The 23,747-nt window shown below is 38.9% G+C and overlaps 1 protein-coding gene across 1 annotated transcript in view; it reads right to left on the bottom strand.

Annotated features, from left to right (window-relative positions):
• Nucleotides 1-22,653: 22,653 nt before the first annotated feature.
• The window catches only part of KLF13 (KLF transcription factor 13), a 31,000-nt gene continuing 29,906 nt past the window's right edge, over nucleotides 22,654-23,747 (bottom strand). Inside the window, exon 2 of the mRNA XM_082004914.1 lies at nucleotides 22,654-23,721. Coding sequence (XP_081861040.1) covers nucleotides 23,429-23,721 — 293 coding nt within the window. The 3' untranslated portion in view covers nucleotides 22,654-23,428. The remainder of the gene's footprint in view (nucleotides 23,722-23,747) is intronic.

Genomic DNA, 23,747 nt, shown 5'->3' with positions numbered 1-23,747 from the left:
TAAATGCAATGGAAATATAGCATGTGACCCAGCTTTCTTTAGGAATTAGTTCCTTCTTCCTAAGTCAAAGTGACAGTAAGGGGATCAGTGAAAGAAAGATGCTGTATTTGGAAAGTTTTGTGTTGCTTATTTCTTAAGAAGTCTAAATAGGCCAAGTGAAGTCTTCATGTGGGCAGTATTGCTTGATATAGAAAGCATTGAGGAGAGACGCTTAATGTGGATTTGCGCACCATTTGACTGCAGATCAAAGCATTCTGCTGAGGCAATTTCAGTCCTTGTACATATAGGCATATTCAGGGTAATCTACTTCTCGTGTGATGAATGTGTAGATATCAAAAAATGCACAGCACAGATCTGACAAAATACTGCCCTCTGACTCTGATTCTGCAAACAGTTACACTGGTGCTCAACCTCACCAATATGAATAGTCTCCCTGACATCAAGGAGGCTGCTTATTTTCAGAAACTTAACATAACTGTTAAGAAAAAGCATAAATGTTCGTGGGATCAGGGCCTGAGCCTTCAGCCAGCGTTTGCTCCCCTCAGGCTGCCTGACTTCACTCTTCCGATGAGAGAATCGATGAGAATTTTGCCTGAGGAGTAGAGGGAAGCCTTAGGCCTCTTTGGGCTAAATCTGCTGTCCTCTGAAATCTGTGGACAGAATCCCGTTAGTAGGGGAGCCTTAAATCAGGTGCTTTTTGGACACACAAAATACTTGCAAGCTGGACGTGGAAGTAACGTAAGAGCTCGTAAGGGAGTAAGGTCTTCATAACACTGGGAATGTTTTGCACAAGTAAAAACCTGTACGTTAATAGAAACCACAATAATCTCAAATAAACATAGGGCCAGAGAAGCAAAATAACTGATGCTGATTGTAGACAGCTTTTCAGCTTAGTGTTTTTTAATTCTCTGTCAGTGTATTTGAAGAGTATTTGTTTTAGGGTATGACAGCTTACGCAGAGGATCACCAAACAGTATATAGCATAGAATTTAAATTATTTCAGTAACAGACTCTAGTACCTATTTTAATTTGCACATTAATTTCCAGTGTATATGACTAAAATACTATATTGTTAAAAATGAGAGGAAAACAACACAAAGGTGTTTGTAAGTATGTTCTGTTTGTAGACTTAAGGCTTTATTATGTTGGAATTTTACAAGCCAAGTTTAAATTGTAATATAGAAATTATTTTTATATTATTTTCAAAATATGCTACAAAGCAATACTTTGCGCCTTTATTATAAACAGGGTCATAATTTTAGTAGGTTACCTTCGGAAATGCTGATAGAAATTAACCATGAAAAGAAAGCTTTGTAAATGTACTTGTTGTTTCTAAATGCTCTGTCTGTTGTGTACATCTATATCTAATGCGGATTGAATATACAATTTTTTTTTAATTGAAAAGCTTTAAATTTTTCTTTATATATTTTGGTACAACATTATCCCTCCCTATTTAATTCCACTCTTCCTTCCAGTCCCTACCAATAGCCACTTTTATAAGCAGCTTCTGAATAAACATTCATCTGGAAAGTTTTCTTACCACATGAAACATTTCTGCGCAGATACTGATTGACTTGGGACATTCATAATACACCCTGAATCCATTGGAGTAGGATTACTTTGCTTTTTGTAAAAACAGAATCAGAGATTTATTATTCCTCCAAAATGAAAAACAAGAATTAATAACCAGTGCAATCATTTAGCTTCTGTGGGAAGAAAATCACTCTAGATCATAGAAATGGCATCCTCTAATTGGCAGATACGTATATCTCTCTCTCTCTCAAATATGCATTAGCTTCTTGCAGATTAAAGTCTTCAGATTTTATTTCTTCCTTGTTCTTTGTGCGTATAGTACATATCAATTACTGATGAACTGTGCAAAAAAGACTTTGCAAACTATTGCATATGTTGTTAGGAGTCAGCATAGTTTTTAAAATCCATAACTTCTGTGGTTTAGTTTGTTGGGGTTTGTTTGTTTAAGAATTACTTTTAAGGTATGTACTGCAACCAAAATTTTCAAATCTGGATGCCAAACATTAAGATTCTGCATCTAGGTTTCTCCTAATAAATAGCCTGGTTTTAAGATGTACTGAGCATCAGTTTCTGTGGGAGCAAAAGCTCTTTCTTGGTTTCAGAAAACCAAGTGAGCATTACTCCAACACATATTCAGGTCTTTTCTTTATTAGTCTACCCTTCTTTTCAGCCAATGGAATTAACACTTTCTCTTTAGCGATTTTCCATGTGTGAACAAATAATTGGCCTTATTCATCAAGTGATTGCTTGAATATGGTACCAAAACACCACATAATTGTCCATTTAACTGTTGCATTCTTAATGGAGCTAATGTATTCCTCTGATTTAGGCGGGATATAAGACTTTTTTTTTCCTTGGGTGTCATGTTCACTCTGTTTTGTTTTGGTTGGGATTTTTCCCTCTCAAGTGAATATGCTGTTCTGATTCCTGTTTTATCTCCCATTACCTGAATGCATGTCCTGTACCAAGAGAATTGGAACGGCTGATGCACATTTGCACTGTGGAACATGCGATATGGGTAAAAGCCACCATGTTCCAAACAGCCTTAAAATTATGACTCTCTGGGGACTGAGAGTCACTTAACTGGATGCAGCCTCTGTCCCACTTCCTCATTTAACCATGACTGTAAAACACTGTAGCCTGCTGTAGTCTGTGTAACTGTATGCATATTCACCTGAATAACATGTAACAACATTTTTCTTTAAAAAACTGTAGTTCTTTGATAAGTGTCAGTGTGTCAGGAAACCCGAGTCAAAAGAGAACAGGGATAGAAATAGAGAGATGAGGGTAGCTAGCAGAATAATCATGACACGAAAATACTGAAAAGAGGGAAAAGAGTTAAGATGTATCAAAAACTATTTCCTGTCAAGACTGGAAGTTTTGTAGACCTTCCTGTATTCTGGAAAAACAGAAAAAATGTTGTTTAGCCATTCATCTCTGCATCTATAATGTAGTCTTTTACTTTGTTGAAGAGGTTTGCTACTGGGGAAGAAGGGAGAGAAAAATGGCAAGTTTTCTTCCCTTCTTAAACAAAGCAAATTCTACTCTAGTGGCAGAATCATCTGAGATTGCAAAAATATGATCCAGTGTTAGAACTAACAGTGCCTAACTCCTCTGTATGTATTTAATTTTCATTTTGCCCCTTTCAAATGCTCTTTTCTTAAAAAAGCGGAGGGAGGAGTTTAAAGAATAAGCTTGTGTGATAGTGACCCAGTTCTTCCTTTGTTCACATGCAAAATCAATATAAACATGAAAATGGAATTACACTGGAGTTGCACTTTCCCTCTTAGGCAAGGTGAGGGGTAAAAGCCACCTTATTAGGTAAATCCCACATGCCTGCTTTGACACAGAATAAATTTACAACCCCTTGGCACAGAAACTTTGCCTGATGAAGCCTGACAGTATGTCGGGAGCCTGAGCGCCACGGCCAACCTAGCGAAAACGGCAAGTCTGGTCATTCTTTCCTTTAAAACAGATACAGTTCATTCTGGCCCATGGTGTCTGAACAGTATCTTTGCAGTAAAGATGGAGTGGAATGCTGCCTTCTTGTCGTTTACCTCCAGGTTTAAGTAACACAAAGACTCCTCCCCATACTTTTGGTTAAAATATGCAGGAGATGTAGCAGCAAAACATGGCATCCGGCTCTGAGAATGCTCTGCGTCTCCTTTTAATAGGCTTGCAATCAGGTATGAATTGAAACATAGCCATGTGGGCGTGATAGAAGCGCTCTCGTCTCTAAACTTTGCAAATTGTGTACACTTGTGTTTTCATACTAGCAGAAATTAAGCAATGATTTTATTCTTGATTTGCTCAAGATTCTGAGTACTGTAAATGTGGTCTTTGTATACTGCACATCGTACAAAAAATGCTTTTCCCTTGGAGCTGCTCAGAGCTTTGTATGCACATGATACCAATCTCTGTTCATTCACCATAAGCCAAGGAGAACAAACAGGGTTTAAACCTAGATTAAATAATGAATGGAATTAGCCACATAGACCTAAGCAGCTGGGAGTTCCCAACCAGTTCCAGGCCAGCTTTGACAGATTTTGTTTAAAACTCTACCCCAGTGATTTAGATTAGGTTTGTGCTCTTTCCTGGGGAGGAGCAATTACTTCTGTGTAAGTACTTCCAAGCCTGTTGCTCTTACCGTGCTAACTCCTTGTTGCATTTGTAACGTGCCAGTCTTATCATGATTCAGCTATGAAGCACTTTTTCAAATCTGCATGGAGCTCTTGTTTTCTTATTGGAATCCGTCTAGAGCTTTATTTTGCATTCAATTTCAAGACATAAAATACTGTTATAAACTTTCATAATGCCTTGAAGTTGACTGTTGTGTGGCTGAAAGACTTTGTTCTCCTTGGAAGGCCTCGTTCTTCCTCACTGATTCTTTTGACTAACAGTTTTGTACGGAAAAAGTTGAATGAAACATTGAAAATATCACTACTGTTTACATGTATTTCTGCTATTCGGTATACTTCATCTTTTTTGTTACACAATTCCATGTTGTTAAAACCCAGTGCCTCTCAGATATGGGCAAATCTTGAAGGACAGTCTGAATTATTATTCACAAAAGGTATATGTAGCTAATTCATCATATCTTTACTATTACTATTGTATAATATGCCCTTCCCAAATTGTACATCTTTTTTGCTATTGCTAACGTTTATCCTTCCATCTTCTACAAATTCTAAAGCTCTTTGTCCTTACAGCCTGTGGTAGACTTTCTAATAAGATTTGGCTTTCTGAGTTCAATTTGCATATAGAGTGGCTTTTCTCCCCAAACAAGAATTTAAATAACACAGATGTCACACCTGTAGTTTATAGAAGTTCATTTATGCATTAACTGAGGGTCTCCTTTCAATTATAACCAAAGCTAATTACATAAAATTTTAAAAATCAGGACAGGTAATATGACTCTTTCTAATAACCTAGCAAACTCAGCATTTTTAGAATTATAGAAATGTACAATAAGTGTATTTGTACTTGAAGTTCATGTTTCAAAGAAAGATAGTAGTTGGCTGTCACTGGGGTTAGGTGAGTATTAATAAGGAATAAAGCAAGTCTCACTGATTTTTGTTGGCCAAGAATTCAACTTCTTGGTAGTCACACCATCCTTCTAATTTTTCAGCGTCTGAGTTTCCTGTTGTCTTCTATAAATTTATACTATTATAGCAAAGATTGATTTAGGATTTCAATAAACAATATAATAGATATATCACAAATTTATTTAAAGCTGAAGCGACTTTTCAGGTTTCTCTGTGTTTGACCATTTTCATGCAAAACTTTTATCCCGTTATCAAAGGAGTGAATTTATCTTTTCCCATTCCCTTCCCTATTCATAATTTAAAGATGTGATTGGTCACAGTCACTTTTGTCTGCAAACAAAGCAGTTGATCATTTTTAAGCTGACTGCCATATCATGTTTAAATCCATTGTTCAAAAGAAACAGGAGCATTAGTTAACATTGAGGGATAATGAATATTTTTTGTTGTGAAAAGTGTGAGTTCTTGAGAACCTTTTCTACATGCAGTTTTCATTCAAATTCAATTTAAATGTCATTTTTAATCTGATCCATACTTTGACAAAGATGATGTGTAAGAGCTGTTTTTAGCAGTTGGATTGTTACTTTGTAAAGTATTAAAGCACTAAATCAATTTTTGCAATAGGTAGTAAAACTTGCTTTTGTTTTGAAAAAATTCCAGTTATAACTGTCGCACTTTTTATAGCAGGACTGTATTTAATGTCTTTCTTTTATGAAAGATTACTCAAAGTAATTGATAGCTCTGTAATCTGTGTGAATTGGCTTCTCCATTATTTGAAACTGAGAAGCTATAATGCCTATTCAATAAAATTAACTTATTTCTAAAGTATCTGTTTGTTAGAATTCTTGTTTGTGCTTTTTGTGTACTCTCTGCAGTGTTATGTTGGGGAAACACTGAAGCCTAGAAAAGAAACAAGGGGCAAGGGGCATGCCACAAACCGGGTGGGGATTTGGCTCGTCACAAGCTTTCACTCTGCTGCCATAAAGTTCATTCAGTTTGATTTCAAGATTAATCTGCATAAATTGGATAACTCTGACAATCTGAGGCAAAAGCCAGAAATCAGGCACTGCCAGGCCTGTTGAGCTTTCGTTTTATCACATATTGCCAGTTCCTAGGCTCCAAAGGCACAAGGCCACTCTGTGCAAGGAGGGCAGTGCTGCCATGCGACTGTGCTGTTGCAGTACAGGCTGGGCTGTGGTTGTCACCGTTACCGTCCTCAGGGAATCTATGCCTGTGTAATCAGGCAGCAGGATAACAGGATATTTGCCAAACAACTGTGTTTGAACTACAGTGTTTCTTCAGAGAAATCGCAAATGCTGAAGAAGTCATATTAACACGTGGTAAGTTGTTCCACCAGTTAATTAGCCGTTTTTAAAAAAACTTGTGTTTCTAACCTGAATTTGCCTAACACCAGTTTCTGCCTTTGGATCTCATTTCACTCCTTTTTGTGAGTCCTTGTTTCCTGAGCTAGAGTCCTCCATCTGGTAAGTATAGCCAAGTTGTTTTTTTTCCTAAATGCCCGAGTTTAACTTTGATTGTATCAGATACACTTGGTTTCTTTGTACCCACTTTGCTGAGCAATCCAGATTACTCTGCATTAGCATCCAATCATTTAATCTCCTAATATTATTAACAATTCTTCTAAGCACTTTCCCCTGCTTATTGATAAAACTGTTAGTGTAGGGCTGGTCTTCTCTTGAGACAGTGGATTGGTGATTAATTATTTATCAGTTAAACTTATAATCTTTTCAAGTAACTTAAAAAGGTTTTGAAAGGGCCTATTTTTATAACATAATACTGACTTTTTTTATTTTACCCTTCTTTCATTCTTGATTCAAGTTCCACATTGACCATTTTATTATTATGCCTGTGTTCATAGCGCACATTTACTTTCAATAGTTGCTGTTTGACATCATCTTGAATTTGAATTGGGGATAAATCAGATAGTAAAATAGTTTGGGGGGAGGGCGAGGGAGATAAGAAAAATCTTTTAACAAGTCTACCTGTTCTGCAGATCTCAAAGGTTTCCGTCTCTGAATATGCCAGCCTGCCATTAGGACTTCCTTTCTTCCTGGTGCAAAGATACTGTACCTGAAGACAGAAGAGAAGCTAAGGGTCAGTGTACCTAACTCATTAGAGGTTATGGACTTGCTCAAACCTGTGCATTTGCTGCAGAGTTTTCTTAACTGGCATGACTAGTTTCTGGGAATACGGTTCTTAAGTTTAATATTACAATGTCCTTATATTTATCTGCCTGGCTGATTGATACTGGCATTATTTTACCTTTATTGCAGTGGTATATGAAATAATTCTTGTGTACTCTTTTTGTATTGATTTAAAGGCCACAATCATGCAATTTGTTCAATACGATCAGATTCCTGAATCCTTCTAGAACTTTATCAACTCCAAGAGGGCTTCAGGAAAAAGCAGGGCAGACTCGCTTGTAGAATCGAAATTTTACACTCAAGAAACACTTTGAGACTTCCCTGGGGGAAGGATGTTAAAGCAACATAAGGCTTTACTTGTTGAAATCTAGCATTGGTTGGCCTCCCTGATGGGCATCCTGGCCAAAATCCAAACATTCAGATTCCCTCGGCTTGTTTTGGAGATTTGTTTCTTTTTCACCGTGTGCTCGGAACTATCATGGATGAGTGTTCAGTCAATCCAGAAGTTTGGAAAATAGTATTTTAATATATGCTGCTTGTCACTTATCTCTGTTACAAAAAGTTTTAAAGGGGAAAACCAGTGTTAGTAAACAATGACTTTCTTTGGGTCACCCTGTCAAATGGCTCTGTTTGGGGTTAACTGCAGTCACCCTTGGACAACCGTTACCAGTCAATCGTCTATTGATCTCCCACTGTAGGGATGCAGGAAGCAGCGTTGGTATTGCATATCACTGCACAGAAAACTGGTGATAAATGCTTATTTTTAATAGCATATAGTGAAAATTTGATTTCTTAAAGAAAGGAGAGGAAATAGCCCACATCAGCACTGCAGAGTGCTGATAAAAAAGAATTCTCCCCAGCCTGTCAGCTTTTTTGTAAGTGATTCCAATTTTCTTCTGTGGCATTTTTTTTCCTTACCAAACTAACTAGCATTTGTAGTTGATTTCTGGTAATTTCAAATCCTATCAAAAAAGTTACATCGTTTGCTCCTAATGTTGTCACCTTTGCTCCAGGATATTTTCTTTTTTAATTTTCCTTTGTTTGATTTCTATGCAGACAGCTCAGTTAAACTGCATGTGTAATGAGAAAATATTTCTTAAAAGAGGTGTTTTTTTGGAGTCCCCAGGTGAGCCTGATTTCTAAACCTTGCCATTTATAAGATAATTTCAAGAAAGATTACTGACTGGGTAAACTTTACTCCTAGAACTAGAGGGCAGCTCACTAGCCAGAACTGTTAAAAAGCATATTGTACATGGGTTATTGGACTGGATTTTAATACTTCAAATAGTTCAATAAGTAACCAGCTGGAAAACAAAAAGGTTTTACAAAATTAACCATATGTAAACATATACTTGATTTTACTTGATAGAGTTGTGTTCTTCTTGTGTTCTACTTCCTGTGGTGTCCTTAAATAAATCTATGTATCACTCTAAGTTGCCGCCACATTTGAAAGACTGCTTCTACTTATAACACAATTGCGATGCTTTCCTTCACGTAACCAAATTTGCAAGAAAAAAGAAGTGCATTTTAAAGAACGAATTTAGTATCTTTCCCCAAAACTCCACCTAACTTAGGTGCCTTGCTGAAATAGAGCTGTTAATATTGGTAACTCAGAGGAAGCAAAATGGAAGAAGTTCAAGCAACCTAACATAGCTATAAAACTCAGATGGCATTGCACCATTCAAAAGCATCTGTATCACACTCACCACATGGGAAGAATGAGTCACAAATAAGGGACGTACTGTAAATGGGGAGTTCATTGCAGGTGTTGCCCCTCAGGCTCAATAATCTAAAAGCAAAAAGAAAAAGGCCAGAGGTAGGTAGAGTGGAGAACTTGGAGAGGCATAAGGATCCTAAAACAGCAGTAGAAACTGTGGCTGATGTGCCAGCTGCATGTCTCCTAGGAGTGACAATGAAGACTTTAAGAAGAAAGCAGACGTCACGAGGCTATACTGGGACCTGATAATAATGGTTTACAAGACTGCTAAATGACTAATCTAAACTCACAAAGTGCTGTGAATCTAAGACGAGATGAACAAAAGTATGACAATAATTATTACTGTAACCATAGCATTTTCTCAAATGTCTAGATATGTGCAGCATAAGAAGGAAGAGAAATCTGACTGATGAAGCAAAGGCCAAGGCAGCTACCTGAGCTCCTGAGACTGGAGAGATTCTTAAAGGATTCCTGGCCTCCCTCTGTTGTGCCCCATTTTATACTTGCAAGATGAAAAGGCAGTCTTTTTGCACAGAAAAATGTTAAGTCACTCCATTCAAGAAGATCACAGAGCGATTTGAATAGAAAAGCCATGTATCTCAGTGCTGTGCAGTATAATACTGAATTTACTTTCTTCATTCTATATTCAGTCATCTTCAGGATGCCCACAAAGGTTGAAAACTGTTGGAGTGACTGGAATGAAAGCAAGGCAGACACAAGCATCCATACCTCTTATGCAAGATTCAACAGAATGTAAGTCATGGTATATTCAAGTTTTTTCTGAAATGTAAAATACCACACATTAGACATCATCTGACAATTATAATAAAACTCCCGATCATTGAATTCAAATGAGTAGGAAGAAGGTGGAGCAAATGGCAGTGGCTAGTGTAGGACCCAATTATTAATACATTTTATTAGTAAGTATGTGAGTGTATGTACCAGAGGTAGACCAGAGAAAGCTGCCTACTAAGGCCCTGCCTATGTAAGACGGGTAGGAGCAGCAAGTAAGCTCTTTGGCACAGTGTCAGAGAGAGCAAGCATCCAGTCTGGCCCATGTTAAAATTCATGCATGGTCCTTACTTCCACAAGTTGGTGTCCATGCCGTTTGAGATTGCATTAGATCAGACCTCACTCCCCCTGAGGCAGACGCTGCTGCCAGTTCGGTATCTGTCATCTGCTCTGTCCTGGCTGGCTCTTCAGTTGTGTGAGCTGCCCCAAAAGGTCACTAGGTGCTCTTGGCCCATAGCGAATGCTGACAGCACAGGAAGATGGATCCTCACAACTGCCATTTTATATGCACTTTCTGTTGCTTGTATGTGTCCCCAGCGCAATGGTTTTGGCATACTGATAAACATAAGACAAAAGAGTCACGTTCGATGTGAAGTCTCATTTCCTGCCTAGACAATCAGGAGGAGTCTCAATTTCTCTGCCCTAGAACTGAACTTGATTTGAAGGTAAGTACAGAACATTGGAATTAGTAAGTGATGGGAATGTAACCCCAGGGGAAAATACCTCTGTTTCTTTTTGCAGTGCTATGGGTAACGATCTGCAAATGACATAATTTATGTGAACAGACAAGAATCATGAGTTTAATTGGTATTAGGGTCAGTTGTAAAATCTGTTATTGACTTCTTGTCTTCTGCACAGTTTTCCAGGAAAACATAAAACTGGCAAATGTACCATCTAGGGGATTTTAAATGTTGGCAGAAGGTTTGTGTAAAAAATGTTGCTTTCTGCTTTGAAGTTTTTTAACTTAAGAAATTGCAAAGGAAAAAGGAAATTGTTTCTGGACATGAACTCAAGTTATGGATGTGTGATTACACAACCAACTACTCCCCGACTTTTTCAAAAAAGTTTAAATAGCTCCATAGCCCTTTCTTTTCAAAAAGCTGACACTTCACTTGTGTTGATAATTTTCCAGAATTTCCGGGTTCTAGCTGGGATTTAATACAGTAACCAACACTTTGCAGAAGGCTCGTTAATATGTTACCAAGCATGTTATAAATTTGCCATCAGAACTAAAGAATTTGTAGGGTTGAGAGAGTGGGACACATCCATGAAGGAAGGCAGCTCTAAGGCAGGACTGTGCTTATAAGCAAACAGTGCTAATTCTGCTCCAGCATCCAGATTTTTTATCTGGAGCAGAATCTGGCTAAGGAGGAAAGCGCCCATCCTGTGTTCATGTCGGCTCCATGCATGTGTCTCTGTGAGGTACTCACAGATGTCAACGGCAGTGGCTGTTGTTAGGTATTTGTCACCTGAGAGTTGGATGAACTCACTAAGCTAATTTCCCATGTGGCAATTAAATCTATTGCTGTCTGATGGCCTTTGAGGTATTTGCTGTGCCTCTGACTTAGATTTGGACAGTCAAGAGGGGACTATGTATCTTTATAACTGGTAAAACCTGTACCACAGCCAGTCTGCTTTGTCTTTGGCTTCTGATGTTCACACACAGACTCTTGCTTTTTGAGGAAATTATCAGAGAAGCGAGGAGCTCATTAGCTGTAGCATAAATATGTCATGAATCTGGGCTTCTGAGATTTGTGGACAATACTGCTGTAACACTTTATTATCAAAAGTAATTGAAAGCAAATACAAAATATAAATGTTTTAGCATCACTTTTACTGTAGAGTACTTCATATCATTAACATATGGCTAGCACCAAGTAGTTCAAATGCTCATTACCCTGTTCACATCTGCAATAATCTTTAAAATCAGAAATACTAATCATTAGAAAAGACATTCTGTAGCATGTCCTTATTCTTCCAATTGTTTTATCATTCATGGGAGACGACATTTACCTCCCTAAGCTTAGAAATAAACAGATCCTCATCCAGCAGGTTTGCAAAGAGGTTCTGTGTAATTAGAGGTACGGGGACAAGTGTTTATCAGGCAGGAAAGGTATGATTAGGAAATTGTACTGAATAATTCCCAGGGATTTTTCCTAGCAATAGCCCTTCCCAGACTGCTGTAATGTTTACAGGAAATGGCACTTCTAAGTTAAAAAGATAGTTTTTGCATGATACTCCCCAAAGCAAAGAGGCAACTCTCTTCAGAGGCACCCAGAAGGGAGGTACTGCTTTAGATATTGACTGCTGTCCCCTGACATGTTCCACTTCTGTTACATATTTCACACAAATGTTCCCATGGTGTCAGGAATTTACAAGCTGGGCTTGGTCTAAGATGAGGTGACCTCTACAGTATAAAAATTCATGTGTGTAACGGTAAATGTGGATTGTGGTTGGATAGTAGGGAGCCAGAGTGTTTTTCCTTGGAGGAAGGCGAAGATGCCATTCACGTTCGTGTTGATTTCAGGGTGCTGTGCAGAAGATGCTGAGCAGGCAAGCAAGGAGGCCCTGCTCTCAAGCAGCTGCTCTTCAGAACGAGATGGGACATGAACGCACGAAGATATGATGACTAACGAAAGGTTTTTTTTCTTCTACAGGCAAGGGTAACATTAACATTGATAGAAGACTGTGTCGAAAGGCAGAGGGATGTGAATCTAAACCATTGCTATCAGTAAAATAATAGCTGAATTTTGAAAGACTTGCACACATTGTTCCATCATGTCTCAGCTCCCGTATCGAAGTCGGCGGGGTTTTTATCTGAGAACCTCCCATCGTAGTTAATAAAACAGATTTTCTAGACTTATAAATAGCCCTGTACTTCAGGAAGCTTATTTTAAGGACCTGGTGAGGGTGCTATGTAACTTGGCTGTGATTTTTCTCTTACTGCGTAAATTCGTGCACAGAACTGGGCAGAGCCTGTGCCAGTTGCTCTTGAGGTCCCAGCCAGCCCCTCCCAAAGCCAGATCACAACACACAGAGAAGCTGGGAGCCGCAGCACAGCTGAGAGCTATATAAAAACATAGCCAGAGTACAGCTGCGTTTTAAAGCTGGGCATTCAGCTGTGCCTTCACTCCTGTTTAATACCAGCTAAGTGGTGAAGTGCTGTTGTCTTGAAATGCTTCCCCTCTCTTAGCAAACACCATGTAACATACAATTTTTACAGTGACTTGTAGCGTATTTGTACTCCTGAAATATAACCCTTCCTCTTTAGTCCTCCTTAATCATAGTGATTTTTGTGGAGAATACCAAATTTTCCATTCTTGGACTTAAACCTCGATTTTTTCCTTATTTCCTTTGGCATTAATTATCCCTCCTAAAAATAGACAGGTGCAGTCCAAAAATATGCAGTGGAGCCTTAATGGAAGGTTTCTTAGAGGGAAGCTAACAGCCAGGCCTGATTTATTCACCCAGTCTTGCTGTTTGTGCAGTCCCACCCTCCACAAGGTTCCTGTTTCCCCGGGTTTGCCTCTTGTTTGCTCACCAGGATTATTCAGTACAGCTGCTTGCGAGGGCACGTTAAGGGGAAACTATCCCCTACTCCGTCTTCAGGGAAAGTTGCAAAAGCTGGGGAGTGTTGTGGCTGCTTTTAAACCCTCAGCCCCTGAGAGTGACTCCTCTCCCACGGGGAGGAAGGAGGACGTAGGTCATTTCTTTTGAGGGATTTGCCAACCTCCTCTGCCTTCTGCAGCCAGCCCATGCCTGCTGCGCGGCAGCGCAGACCTCTCCCTCCGGCCCAGCCCTGCGAGCTGGGGGCAGGACTCGCTGCAGCGGCAGGGGTGGGATCGTCAATCCTGAGCAAAACTTTCTTCCTTCTTCCTGTCAAGTCATCCTATTCCTCCCAGCAAGCCGTAAAGGGCAGTTTGTACAGCAGCCCCAGAGTGGAAAAGTGGGATTTGTTTTATGATTTCCAACGTCAACAAAAAGGTTGCATGTTAAACCAGACCTGTAAGACCTTCCAGCTTCATGGGACCTTACTGTCTGTAGTATCAAAGGGTTTGAGATAGTTCTCAGCACAGTAATAGAGGCTAAAGGAAGAAACAGAGAAAATGGACTTGTCTCGGCTCTGATGGGTGGTGATTCTGCGTTTCGGTGTAGGTAGTCTTGATACAGCCTGGGTTTGGGGCCAGCCACTTGCGGGGCTGCCTATCTCGTTACTCCCCTCTGGGAAGATCATAGTTGTGATGCTGATTTTTAGATGTATCTGAGCTTCTGAATGTGGCATTTTGAGACAGAGTCCCAAACTGACGTCTTTTTTGCAGAGCGTGAGGCATGAGGCTTGAGAGAAAAATTGCAGTGTCTTTGAAGTGCAAAGCTTTGAACTTTAAAAAAGCTAGCAAATGCCTGTTGCAGTTCACTGTCTGTGGAAAATCTGGAAGGTAAGACTTTTAACCAAAGAGACTGGATAAAATATTTGAAAGTAACAGACTGGGGAAGTGTGGCTTTCATGTTTTAACTCTTTATGCAGTGGTGGAGAAGGTGAACTTGATTCAAAAAGTGTGTACCAAACAACGCTGTCAGTCTGCGCCTTGTTGCTCTTCCACTGGGAGGCTTTGAGTGTGTTCAGATCGCTGACGTAAAATGTGTGTGTGGTGGAAGGGGGAGGGAGGAATTTCTCTCTTCCCGTTGCTATTGTGTTTTGTTATGTTTTGTGTCTGTTCATTTCGTCTCCAGGATCAGAGAAATGACGCAGAAAGTTATTTCCACAATAGGAGAGCATGGGAAAACACAAACATTGGTCTCTTAAAGACGCACAGTCCTGTTTATTACACACTGACATGCCTTACCTTCTAATCTGTTGGAAATGCTACCACATGAGCTACTCCTTACTCTAGATCCTCGTTTTTGACTTTGCACCATAGGCCTGTCTTTTTCTCTCTAAAAGAGGACATAAAATTGCCCTACCCTGTGCTCCTTTCTCATTTTTCTATACTTATCTTCCCCCTCTTTACCTTCCCTTCCCCATTTATTGCATCTTTCATCTCAGTTTCCCACATTTTTCCATCTCATTCCTCTTACTATGCTATCACACAATTGAAATGCTCTCTCTAACCAGCACCATCTCCCTTGTCCTTCAGCTGGACCTTTTCTCTCAATGGTGTTCTCTCATCCACCAGCTTGGCATATTGCATCTTCCTTCTGGGATATGTCCCAGTCATACTGGGTAGGCCTTGGGAAGAACACTTGGGCTAGCTCTGAACAAGCCAGTTTGGGCAGTGTAAGCCTTTGTGACCCTTTGGAGTGTACCTTACAAGTCCTAGCGCAGCAGGCTCAAACCTGCTGCAGTGTGCTCAGGCAGGTGTGTTTATCAAGTGGTGCGGAGAAGAAACATCAGCTCAGCAGAGACCTGCCAGCAACAGCGTCCCAGAGCCCCTCGGAGCCCAGCCCCTGATGCTAACCCCTCTTTTCCTGCTGAACATTTGTTCCAGCCAGTGGGAGCCAAAGATTAAATCTAACTCCTGCCAGTGCCAACCAGGTAGGACAGGTTGATCCTTTATTTACAATTATGATGAGACAGCAATTATACTCTAGAGCTGTTTTCTCTTGGTGAGGTAGAATTATTACTAAGCTCAGTGTTTAGGTTTTGTTAGCAGACCTTTGGGGCCTGTTCTTGCCTAAAACCCCACTCAGGTTTTCTCAGATCTCTTTTCTTTGCTCTTTTTTTTTTTTCCCTCCAGACGTGTTTAATGTAATCTTGTTCTCTGAATTGCCTAAAGCACAAACTCCCAAAGCCAGTTTTCATTCATGTTTCCCTCTTCCCCTCTTGCTGTTCAGATGTCTGGGCATCCAGACTCCCCTCCCTTGTCTGGTGCATGGATTGAGAAATCTATTAAAATAATCCCTCCCTCTCTTTATATTCTTAGCTGTGCCAGCAACACCTTGTAGCTAGCTAGACACATGTGCCTGCCTGCTTGAATTACTGTTTGATTTAGCTCCCTCCTCTACTGCTCCTAGAAAAGATGGTGTGGTTTCTGGTATTTGGACATGCTGCCTAGCTTGCTTGGTCTGAAATTCTTAAGGAAGCCCCATGCATATTCTGCTGCCATATGCGCCTTTCTGCTCAGCTGCTAGAAACACTTGGCTTGTCTCATTGTTCTCGCTTCTTTTTCATATCAATCTCCATCTTCTCTTGCTTTTCTCTCTGATTCTATTGTCTGCATGTTTATTTTTATGTCATTTTTATCTCTTGCAGTCAACTAGCGAAGCATGCCATTGGTGTGGTTCCTTGAAAAGCTGGGGCAATGAACCTAAAGGTGGACTACTTTTCAAGCCAGAAATGATACACAGGTAAATAGGAGACTCCTATTCTAATTCTAGCAGTATTTATTATTGCTTCTCTTCTGAACTGATGGACTACTGACAAGTCTATGAACATTTCCTGGAAAATGCTGAGTCACAGGCAAGACAGAAACCTACACATTTACCAACCTGACAGAAGTTTCTTTTGCAGGTGAGAATGTGTTAACACACACATTTCAGGGTGTGGGTGTCTGGGTGGGGAAGCACATAACATTACAGTACGAAGGCAACAACTCCATACTTAAACTGAAAAGGTATGTCCTTTTAAAAGTATTTGTTTCTCTTTTCATTCTTCTAGAAAGTTTAGAAAACAATTTTTGACTGCTCTTCTGTTATCAAACATGAGGTAGATCCTTCCTGTAGGAAGACCAGAAATGCTACTCTTCAGGGTGTATTTTCACAAACAAACTGTGCCTAGAAGTGTTGTGTAACCTGTATTTTCAAGAAACTTCAGACTCATTCCTTCAGAGAACAGAAGAGCAAGAGTCTGTATCAACTTTCTCCAGCATCAGTGAAAAAAGATATCTCACCATCTTCCCCCCCCCCCCCAAGTACAAACAGTGAATTCAGATGGAGCGACTGGCTGAAAAACTGGGTAGCAGCAGAGGTTAGACATGTCACACCCTTTCCACAGGAACAGACTAGCAAAAAGCAACTAGACTTCTAACACAGCTGCCTAGCCTGTCTGTTCAAGGGTGAAAATTGAACTAAGAATTGTGAATGGGGTGAGAGGACATCTGAAGGAAGCGTTAAGGGAAAGACTGCCACAGGTAGGTTAGTTACTTCAGTGAATCTGAAATGGAAGAAGTTCAACAGACAGACTGACACACAAGGTCTGCAAGGGAACTGCACCTCACTCGGGTATTAGATGGTTTACCAGGATTTTTGCCTGAGGATTCTCACAGTCTGAATGCTTCAGAGAGTCCTCTGCCTGGGACTTCCCAGTTATAACAGAGACATCGAGAACAGGCAGTGAGAGGCCACATCACGCTAATGCTAGTAGAAGAGAATGAAACAAACCTGTGGTTTTCTCATGGACAGAAGGTTTTTGTCTTCTGTTCCAGTGAAGGCTCACTAATAAAGAGCCAAGGCTATCCGCTGCATGCCCAAAGAGTATGTTATTCTCAGATAACAAGCCCTTAAATACTGCATTAACATAGTTAAGCATTTAGGTGATTTAGCTAGTTCCTCTGTGTAAGTTACAAAATATCAGTTGATCATAGACACACACAGATGTACAGGCTAACTGGCACATGGTCAGAGATAGTGAATACAACTGACAGTTCAACACTGTAATGACTACATGGGGAAACCTGCTATTAAAGATAATGGCTCTCCAAGTTATTTGCTCTGAACAGTTTTCATGACCCCTGCACAGGAAAATGTGCTAATTTTAAAGTAATTCTTACAATTGCCCCAAGCTTAATAAGGATATTTTAGCTTTCATCTTTCAACAGGAGTTCACTGTTTTAAATTATTTTTGCAACCAGTTATAATATTCTATAGGCCGATATTTATTATACACATTAAACACAAAACTGTTTTCCTGGGGGTGTGGTGTAACTTTCAAAGGAGGGTAAAGGCATACATCTGCCATTGCCTCATGTCTTTGAAAAAGTTGCTCAAATATTTTGTGTTTCAATTTCCTCATCTTTAAAATTAGGAAAGAAAATTGCCACTTGTGGAGATACCAGGAATTTGCAAAGAACTGGGCTTTGAAAGAACGGATGGTTGACACCGACCTTTAAGTCATGCATATTAATCCCATAACCATCTTGTAAAGAAAAACACAGTATATGCCAGCTCTGAGAAAGGAATTTCACTATGCAAGTATAAAATACCAGTTAAAGCAGAGGACAGTACACAACAAATATCACAGAAAATTTCTCTCAATGATTTAAAAAAAAATAAATCCCATTTTAAACGATAGCACTGGGTGAAATTTAAGCAAAGATATCAAACAAAATATCAAGCCTTAAATGCACAGCAGGAATATTAACAATTGATGCTTTTTAACTTCTACATAGAGAAGGAAATTAATAGTAAAGCAATATTTCATAGTTATAAGTTTTATTTTGGAAAATGTAAACATCACTAACCATGCATACAAGTTAAGATGATATTTTACAGTTGTTAATTTTCTTCCTTTTTCCTTTTTTATTGTTGTTGCATAGGACATTATCACAATATATAATCTATGCAGTACAAAATACATTAAAAGTTACAGCAGAGCAAGAATAGATGAACAAAGAGCTGTACAACTGTAATACTTCAATGTAGTGATTTAAAGAGTTGAAAAGTGACCCATGGAAGCATTCATGTGCTGCTGATAAAACTGTACAAGTGAAGATGACACCAGTAACATTATAGTTCACCAAAGCTGAAAGTATATATGTAAACACGTGCACACTTACTGGCACACATATTCTCAGTTACCCACACAGGCATATGCTTGTCAAAAAGCACATGTGCACGCACATGCAATGTCCCCCAGAATGAATATATACACAAGTAACTGCAGCTGTAACCAGAGATGAAACTCAACCAGAAATCTCAAAAAACATATTCAAACTTTCCAAATGCAATGGCATTTGGATCTAGGTTTTTGGTTCAGACCCATCATTGGTTATAATGAAATGGATACCTATTTTTGCTCTGTAGACATCCCTTCATTATTTGGTGTGTAGTATATACACACTGCTGTGTATTTATGTATACACATGTAGTATTCAATATACACATATATACCTATATATGTGTATATGCTTATATAAATCCATATATATAAAAATTTTTATATATATATATGTATAAAACCTACACCAGTGGATGGGCTTTTGCATTCTATATTCTGACTTATGGGGTAAACAAGTATAATTTGGTTATTTTCTTCTGCCTAAGGCTATAGCTTTATCCCCAAAAGAGTTAAAAATACAGACGTTCATCATACCATTCACTGACATAGACTATATGTTAGCACCCAATGCACAAACAGATGGTGTGATGGAGTAAAAGAGCACCTGAAAGTCAGTTTGTAAGCATCACCTAATGAAATTAGTAAATCCAATGGCAATGAAAAGGGAAGCTTCAATTATACAGTTCATTTTCCTTATTTTTTCTTCACAAACCATGTTCCCCAAAACAACAATGCACTTTATACAGTACAAATTCTAGAACTCATCACAAAGAACTGGAGAAAAGCAGTTGTGAATGTGAATAGCTAGACAAGGGTAAGCTCCACACACAGCCTTTTACTGCCTGGCTGCATGAAACGCGGAAAGTGCTGAACGTCTGAACAGAAGGTAATGAGGCTCTGAAGGTGTACAGAGGCTCGCGTAGCTAAAAGTTATTGCAAGGGTTAATGCAGTAAAGGGGGTACGATACAGGAATTAGGTGTTACCGTCAAACAGAGGCTTCTGATGACTTGTTACAAATATATATGTTTGCAGTTATGTAATGTAAACAGATACTATGCATATATTATAAAGGAACAACTACTTGGCAGATATAAACAATTCTCACAACAAAATCTAGCTGCCAGGAGTTTACCAGGACTGCTTTCTGAGAAGCAGGATGGAAACTGAATTCATGTGGCCATTAATGCACTTTAGGCCTTTGCACAGGATGAGGTTAATGGAAGGGGTGAATGAGTTTCTAAGGGCGTCTTTAGTTTCAGTTGAGTGGTGGTAGTGAAGTGATGATTTTAACTTGCACCCATTTCCTACAGCAAGGCAGTTAAGCTCAGCTCTTAGGGAGGAAGCTAGAATCATGGGTGGAGAAAAACAAACTTTCAGGGCTTTCTTAATAGTAATAAACCTGTTGTTATACTCTCAAATTATAAGAAAAAAAAAATTAGGGCAATTTTGTAGTTTGTGGAGATTTACCTCAACAGACTGCATAGGGAAAGGAGGAGGGAGAGGGAGAGATGCACACCCTCAAACACAGAGGTGTTTAGATTACACCGCTGTGTGAAACATCAGAAGGGTAAAAATCTGAGGTTAGTTTGGATAAGCACCCAGAATTCAAAACATAGTTTGAGCTGTTCAGACTTCTCATATCTGCAAAACTCAGGAGCAACAATCATGAGAATGGAGTCTTACAACCTTAATGGTGCTTCTGCTTCTTTTCTTGCATCTGGCAGATGCTAGAAAACTCCAAACGCTCTCTTTCCGTATGAAAATATTACGAGAAGTTTTGTCACATTCAGTTTCGGAAACTACTAGTGGTTTGGAATTCATAATTTTATCCTAAAGCTATCATGTATTAAACATTTAATGGAGATATTTGAAAATCTACCTAGGATTTTTTTACTGTTTAAAACACAGTAACTTGACAGTCAGCCTAACACACTCTGAGGTATTTACAGCTAAAATGTAAAAAAAAAAGAAAAAGGTTTTAACAACAGATTTCAGAGAATTTCATGAAAGTGTAGCTATGTTGACTATATATAGTCTCATAGCCTTCTCATTAGATGAACTAGCTGAACTGGAAATTTGATTTTGAAACCTTTTTTTTTCCTGCTTAACGTTGGAGAATTATTAGTAATCTCTGAGGAATATACGTAAAATGCTTAAAATGTTTCAGTTAAAGATTACATAGTTCTTGTGTCACTCAGAATAGGTTGTCCCACAATCTTTATATCCCATAATCTCAGTGCTAATAAAACCTGATGTAAATATTCTTTCTCCAGGCTATTAGAACAACTTGTTTGTAATGCACCTACTGATTCATGCTGAATTATTATGCCCTAAATAAATGGACTGGAGTGATTCCTCCTTTGCTAAAGATTAAACATTGGAAAAGATGGTTTTACAACAAATTGAATTTAGAACAGGAAGCCTATGATTTTTGCTGATATTTGGTTCTCCTTTTGATTTTGTTTGGGTTTTTTCCCCCCTTGTATCCCTCTATTAAGGTATAATGATAATGAGAAATGTGTTTATGACTTGTTTTGAAGTATGTGCACAAGACACAGCTGAACTGTAGAATTCCTTTAGCTAGATATCTTAAATGACTCTTTACTAACTACAGGACAAGAGCACTTTCAGCAGTCACAGAAATTATTGGAATGTGAATTCCTGTTACCTGAATTGTATCAAGTTGTTAAAATTGTCTACCTTAGTAGATGAGATTTAAAAAAAAAAAAAAACACCACAAAAAAAGAATAGAGGAAATCTATGGAGGCAAACAGATCTGGCTTTCTCCTAACTCACAGTGGTTAGGCAACTCATCACACAAACTCAACAATATTTGTCACCTTGCAAAAAAGCTTATGATGTTCTTTAATTTTCTGTGAAATGAAACAGTAGAATTGTGCCTCGCATGAAGGGGCAAATTGTGATTTTATAGAGGTGAAATCTGAAGCAAATGAACATGAAAAAAATACTGAAATCTCAGCACTTTGAACTGTCTTTAAGTATTTATCCATACAACTAATAGAACGCGTAGTATTAGGAATAATGTAACTATTACGGAAGTACCTATGAAACTACTTGGAAATCTATATTAGCCTCTCACAGTTAATATACAGTACAATAAAAACTTGCAAAATTGGATCAATGCAAAGCAGCAAGTAAGATACAGGTTCATTTGGCATGTGGAGGCATTCACTTGATATCAAACAGCAGGTTTGGCATAGAGCTTTTCACCATGCTACACTTAACTGCATTTATACCCTACAGTAAAAACAAGAAAGCCCCAAAAATTCCAGAATCAAAAGGACTCAAATTTATAATATACACCATCAGACCCAGCCAAACCAAGGAAAGTGTATTTGCTGCCAGTGAGGTCTCCAGTATATCCCAATGCTCCTGGTCTTCTGCTGTATTTTCTACCACATAAACATAAAAATCTACCTCCTAGTGCTCTATCTAGTGTCAAATATTTGAAAGTTATTGACAACTAACCACGATTCCCTTTTTGTTATTACGCAGTTATGCAGAAATGAGAGCACCTTAGTTTATGCTGGCATGTGTGTTTTTGGGAAACTTAATAGTAGTGCTGAGCTAAAATGTCTTTTTATTTTAAAACTTAAAAATGCATATTTTATTTTTCCAGTCAGAAGATGCCTTATGATTTTCACTTCCTTTTACCAGTGACCACGATTGTGATGCAACAGGATACAGAAACTATGTCTTAGCCAATTTGTCTTGCTAAGATACAGCTGTACAGTAGGTAAGTACCTTGATAAAGGTTTTGATGGGCATTAGTTCAGCTACGCTATTTCCATAGTTCATTTAAAAAAAAAAAGGAAAAAAGAATAAAGAAAATTGTTCAAGTCAGCGTAGTTTGATTTAAATATTCTGTTGGTCCCATACCGAACAGGCAGTGCAGAGAGCTTAACAACTTGGAGAGTGATGACAGAACGCCTCCGAGATTCCATGCCATATTGCCTTGCAATAAAATGTTACCCAGTGTAAATGTGTTTCCTCGTGATTTAGGTTATTTACTTAAGGCATCTTGCTTAGAATTTTATCTAGCATGAAACAAACAAACAAGTTTAACCTCACAGAGATTTTTGCAATAGAAAGTTGGTTTTGGAGCATCTTCAGCATGAAGTGAAAAAACGGCTTGCTACCAAAGGCAGAGGGAAGCTTGAAGAAAGACAAGACTCTTGTTTGGATGCTCCCCAGTGTAGGTATATAATCAGGAAAACAAACAATGGAAGAGTCTGGTATGACATTCCAGTACGGGTTTGGATTTTGTATTGTTTGTTTGTTTGTTTGTTATTTTTTCCCCAGTGTGTGAAATAACCTAACAAAAAGCTTCTGAGTGCAAATATATTTACAGAGTAAGGCTGTGGTTAGGGCATGTCTTCATTGTAATTATTGTGTAACATAAATATCCATCCCTGAGAAAGGAGAAGGGGGACATAATCCAACACAGTTGATTTGTAAGTGTATGTATGCTCATATTGTGCAATCTGGTCTTACAAAACTACTTTGACACCTGAGGTGGATTAAGTGGGGTTTTTTTCTTTTTTTAGATTTTCTCATTTTCTTATAAAGAATAATCAAGAGGATCTGTAAATGGTTGCAAAGTGTATGAAATATTGAGACAGCAGGAGTCACTAAGTGGAACATGTAAGTTTGTCTGTCCATGAGGTTAGAATAGCAACTTGTGTGGTTGGGTAAAGAAAATTTGACTGGAACTTTCAGTGGCAGCTATTTACTGGGTTTTTTTGTTGGTTTTTTTTTTTTTTTTCCAAAGGGGGATGGGGAAGGGAGGAGGGGAAGCGACAGAGTTTTTTAAATGTGTGCAACACAAACAAAACTCCACATTGGGTATTAGAGGCAAAGTGCTGACATCCAGTGCAGGCAGGTCTATGGGGAACTGGCAGGGCTAATCGTTGGACTTGAGGCATCTGAGCGGCTGTAGTCACTGACAGACCCTGTTCTTGAGCTGCTTCCACTTCGCCTCATGAGCATGCTTGGGTGGAAATTGGCATGGCGACGGGCGTGCTTTGTCAGATGGTCACTGCGCATGAAGCGTTTCTCACAGAGAGGACAGCTGAACTTCTTTTCTCCAGTGTGAGTGCGGTAATGGCGGGCCAGCTCATCGGAGCGAGCAAACTTCTTGTTACATCCTTGCCAGTTGCATTCAAAAGGCCGTTCACCTGCAGGAAGCAAACGCAGCATGATT

This window comes from Phaethon aethereus (assembly GCF_964289735.1).
Source record: "Phaethon aethereus genome assembly, chromosome: 12".
Taxonomy (NCBI): domain Eukaryota; kingdom Metazoa; phylum Chordata; class Aves; order Phaethontiformes; family Phaethontidae; genus Phaethon; species Phaethon aethereus.
Note: the sequence above shows the minus strand (reverse complement) of the source record. Positions and strands in the feature narration are given on the sequence as shown.